The sequence below is a fragment of the Nansenia antarctica genome (genome assembly GCF_963989245.1).
Source record: "Nansenia antarctica genome assembly, chromosome: 8".
Lineage (NCBI taxonomy): Eukaryota > Metazoa > Chordata > Actinopteri > Argentiniformes > Microstomatidae > Nansenia > Nansenia antarctica.
In genome coordinates, this window is record NC_137678.1 from 43,044,604 (window position 1) to 43,048,864 (window position 4,261).

General features: G+C 46.0%; 1 protein-coding gene across 1 annotated transcript in view; it reads right to left on the reverse strand.

The window, feature by feature from the left end:
* Positions 1-1,847: 1,847 nt before the first annotated feature.
* The window catches only part of celf2 (cugbp, Elav-like family member 2), a gene marked incomplete at both ends in the record, with an annotated part of 29,191 nt that continues 26,777 nt past the window's right edge, over positions 1,848-4,261 (reverse strand). The window contains 4 exon segments of the mRNA XM_080537766.1: positions 1,848-1,975; positions 3,571-3,615; positions 3,618-3,713; positions 4,250-4,261. The exon segment at positions 4,250-4,261 is cut by the window's right edge and continues 165 nt beyond it. Of these exon segments, the coding sequence (XP_080393892.1) occupies positions 1,848-1,975; positions 3,571-3,615; positions 3,618-3,713; positions 4,250-4,261 (281 nt within the window).

Below are 4,261 nucleotides of genomic sequence, written 5' to 3' on the forward strand. Positions count from 1 at the left end.
CAACAACAACAAGAACACCAACAACAAGAACACCAACAACAAGAACACCAACAACAACAACAACAACAATGCAAACCACCTGGTCATAACAGCAACACCAATCACTGCACAATTGGCAATTTTTAAATATTTTTTTCTTAATTCATTAGATGTATTTTTTGTTGTATAAAATTAGATACGTTTTGGATTAACATTGACAGAAACAATGCGCACACGCACACACACACACACACACACACACACACACACATTTACAGTACAAACACAGACACATTCACTCCTGTGCGCACACGCACACACGCACGCACACACGCACACACGCACACACGCACACACGCACATACACACACACACACACACACACACACACACACACACACACACACACACAAAACACCCAAAGCTATATCCATCAGTGTCACATGCCCAAGAGGAGGCAGGAGGATGGATGGCTATTTGGGAGAAACTATTCAAAGTTTTTGTACAAACGAACAAAACGTAACATAACAAAACACTTGAACAAAACGAAACGCAAGGAAAGGAAAGGTAGAAATGGACAGATGAAGTCCCACTACTGATGGAGAGAGTGATAGAGAGAGAAAGAGAGAGAAGAGAGCTGATCACGGACGGATGTGATGCACAGACGGAGGAGTGGAGGGTGAGAAGGTGGAGGGGGCGGGGCAGAGCGAGGTGTGATGGTGGTACTGTTCTAGGAACAAGAGAATTCTAGAATTCCGGATTCCACAAGACTACTGACAAGGTTCTATTCTAATGGATGCTGTTCTTTTAGGAGTCCAATAACTTAACAATAGGCAATAAATAAAGTAATTTTTTCTGAGGCAGTAAAAATTTTGTATAAAAATAGAACTGCTTTTTTTACAAATAAAATTTACAGGCCTTTTATCTCTCAAGAAACATCAAGTATTTTCAGTTAAACCCCTACCCATAAACTCTTTTGTAATAGCCTTCATCAAATTCCATATGCTATTCTGAAAAAATGCTCTACACAATATCCCTTTCAACAAAGACCAATGTGATCTGACCCAGAAAAGTATAGTCTGAATTATTCTTGTTGTTGTTGTGTGAAATAAAAACAATTCTTCACATAAATAAATAATAAGACATTGCTGGAGTGTTTGTAGAGGAGCGTATGCAAGCTTAGGTTGCCGTTGACTACAGGTGAGAGGCCACTACGTTTTTTCTTAAATGTTTTTTTTTTTAACCCTTTGCTCCCTGGTGTCAGTGAGCATAGAGGGTCAGAGAAGCAGCGGTCGGCCCACAACAAACACCGGGAGGTCAAGGGTCATGTGCATATTGGTGCGCGTGTCAGAAATGAACCTTTACAGACTCCTTCGCCAGGCCTCCGGGTCACAAAGAGAAACCAACAAAAATTATAGCTTCTGTTTTTTTTCTTTCCGTCTTTGTTTTCAAGCAACTACGTTCTCAACAGTATAAATAATAACTTAGAAAATTACATACGGTTTTACATAACTCAAAAAAGCTATCCACGATAGCCAAACTCGTCCATCGTAAAGTTGTACAAAAAATGGCGGGTAATGGAAGCGTTCATGTGAAAAATATTAATAATAAAATCATAATGGTAATGAATAATACTGATAACAAAAAAAAAGAAAAAAAGAAAAAAAAGAAAAAAAGAACAAAAAGGAGAAAGTGTCTCCCTCTGGTGGTCATTAGGTCGTCTCCCCCTCCCCCCTCCCCCCCTCCCATCATCCCTCCCCCCTCCCTCCCTCCCTCCCTCCCTCCCCTAGTCCCTGTGTAGAGGTGGTGGCTCGTGGGGGACTTACCCTAGCAGTGCTAACAGGGGAGCAGACAGGCCCTAGCTAACATCAGTACGGTTTGCTGTCGTTCTTGGAGCGTTTCAGCTGCACCTTCAGCCTCTTCATGCCAATCTGGAAGCCGTTCATGGCCTGGATAGCTGCCTGCGCCGACACGGGATTGTCATAGCTGACGAAGCCTGAGAGACAGAGGGAGGGTGGGAGAGAGAGAGAAAGAGAGGGGGGAGGGAGAGAGAGAGAGAGAGAGAGAGAGAGAGAGAGAGAGAGAGAGAGAGAGAGAGAAGAGAGAGAGAGAGAGAGAGAGAGAGAGAGAGGGGGCCAGGTGGGAGAGAGTTAGAGGGGGCCGGGGGAGTGAAAGAGAGAGAGAGAGAGAGATAGAGAGAGAGGTGGTAGAACATTATGAGAATGGGGGGGAGAGAGAGAGAGAGAGAGAGAGAGAGAGAGAGAGAGAGAGAGAGAGAGAGAGAGAGAGAGAGAGAGAGAGAAGGAACAGAAAATGTGTGAGTGTGGGAGAGTGTGATATTTCTTGTGAGTGTGTCTAAATGTTCCTGAGGAAGACATCACAGGAGTGAGAATGACACTGTGCGTGATTGTACGTGCAGATTATAACAAGCAGTAGGCACAATGTGCAGAGAGCGGCAGAACATATTATCTATTTGACGTAATAAGTTAAGAAAACGACGATGTTGTAAACATGAATGTAATTTATGGCTATGGATGCCGCCTCAGACACTTGGTGATGACTGTACTGATTTAATTTACCAGAGAACAATTGAAATGTATAACATGGTTGAAGGAGAATATTAATTTCAATTTCATACACAGTTGAGTGTGTGTGTGTGTGTGTGTGTGTGTGTGTGTGTGTGTGTGTGTGTGTGTGTGTGTGTCTGTATGCATGTGTGTACATACTCCTAATGAATATTTTATTATTATTTGAGGAATACTTGTGCTGTGCAAATACATACATATTAATTGTCTCTAAATTCTCTCCTATGAAGGAACACGTCGTTTACACTACATTTACATTTTGGGCATTTAGCAGACGCCTTTATCCAAAGCCACTTACAACAAATACATTTGTCTAAGTAAGTGAACCGTCTATCCGTCAGTCATCGCAAGAAAAAGTCATCTATGCTAGTGCCAGGGGCCGTTGGCAGTTATAATGCTAGAAGAACGTTCTAGAAGAACCAAGAATTAGAATCATAAATGAACAAGAGTTCTGCCCCCCCTCTCTCTCCCCCCCCCCTCTCTCTCTCTCCTCTCTCCCCCCCCCCCCCCCCCTCTCTCTCTCTCTCTCTCTCTCCCTCTCTCTCTCTCCCTCTCTCTCCTCCTCTCCCTCCTCTCTCCCTCTCTCTCTCTCTCTCTCTCTCTCCCTCTCTCTCTCTCTCTCTCTCTCTCCCTCTCTCCTCTCTCCCTCTCCCCCATTTCTCATTCTCTTTCCATCTCTTCTCCTTCTCTCTCTCTCTCTCTCCCTCCCTCTCTCTCTCCTCTCCCTCTCTCTCTCTCTCTCCCCCCTCTCCCCTCTCTCCCTCTCTCTCTCTCTCCATCCCTCCCTCCTCTCTCTCTCTCTCTCTCTCTCTCTCATCTCTCTCTCTCTCTCTCTCCCCCTCTCTCCTCCTCTCCTCTCTCTCTCTCTCTCTCTCTCTCCCTCCCTCTCAGCTGTAACTCTGAGGTTTTGAGCGTGTTCCAAACAGTCCCTGGGACCCTCCTCTCGTGTGACGCCGTGTGTTTCAGGAGTGTGTTTGGCGGGCGGTCGCTGGCTGCGGTGGCTCACCGAAGCACTTGCTCAGGTTTGTCTGTTTGTCGATGAAGACTTTGCAGAGACCACGTTTCCGAAAGGCATGAACATCTGGAGGATGTCTTGGTCCCCGAACTCCTGGGGCAGGTGGTAGATGAACAGGTTGGCACCTTCGGGGCCTGAGGGGAGGGAGACACACGCGCACACACACACACACACACACACACACGCACACACACACACACACACACACACACACACACACACACACAAACACACACACACACACAGGACAGACCGAGGGTTAAGGGTCAACGAACACACGCACACACACACACACACACACACACACACACACACACACACACGCACGCATGCACCCACACACACACAATCACACCCCACCCACAACCACACCCCCACACCCCCACCCACACCCCCCCACACACCCCCACACGCACACAAACTGGAGAATACTGGTGTGTTCATATTCCATATTCCACCTCCTTTAACCTTATCACCCTCACGCCCCCCCCCCCTCCCCTCCTTTCTTCCCTCTGAGCCAATGAAAACACTGTGTGACATATTAATTATTATTAATAATATTATGATTATTATTATAATGATTCTGATGATTATTATGTGTGTGTGCGGACAGGCTCTGTGGGATGGCCAGTGTGTTCTCTCTCACCCTCCTTACTGCTCCAGTACTGACCCTCTTTCTGGC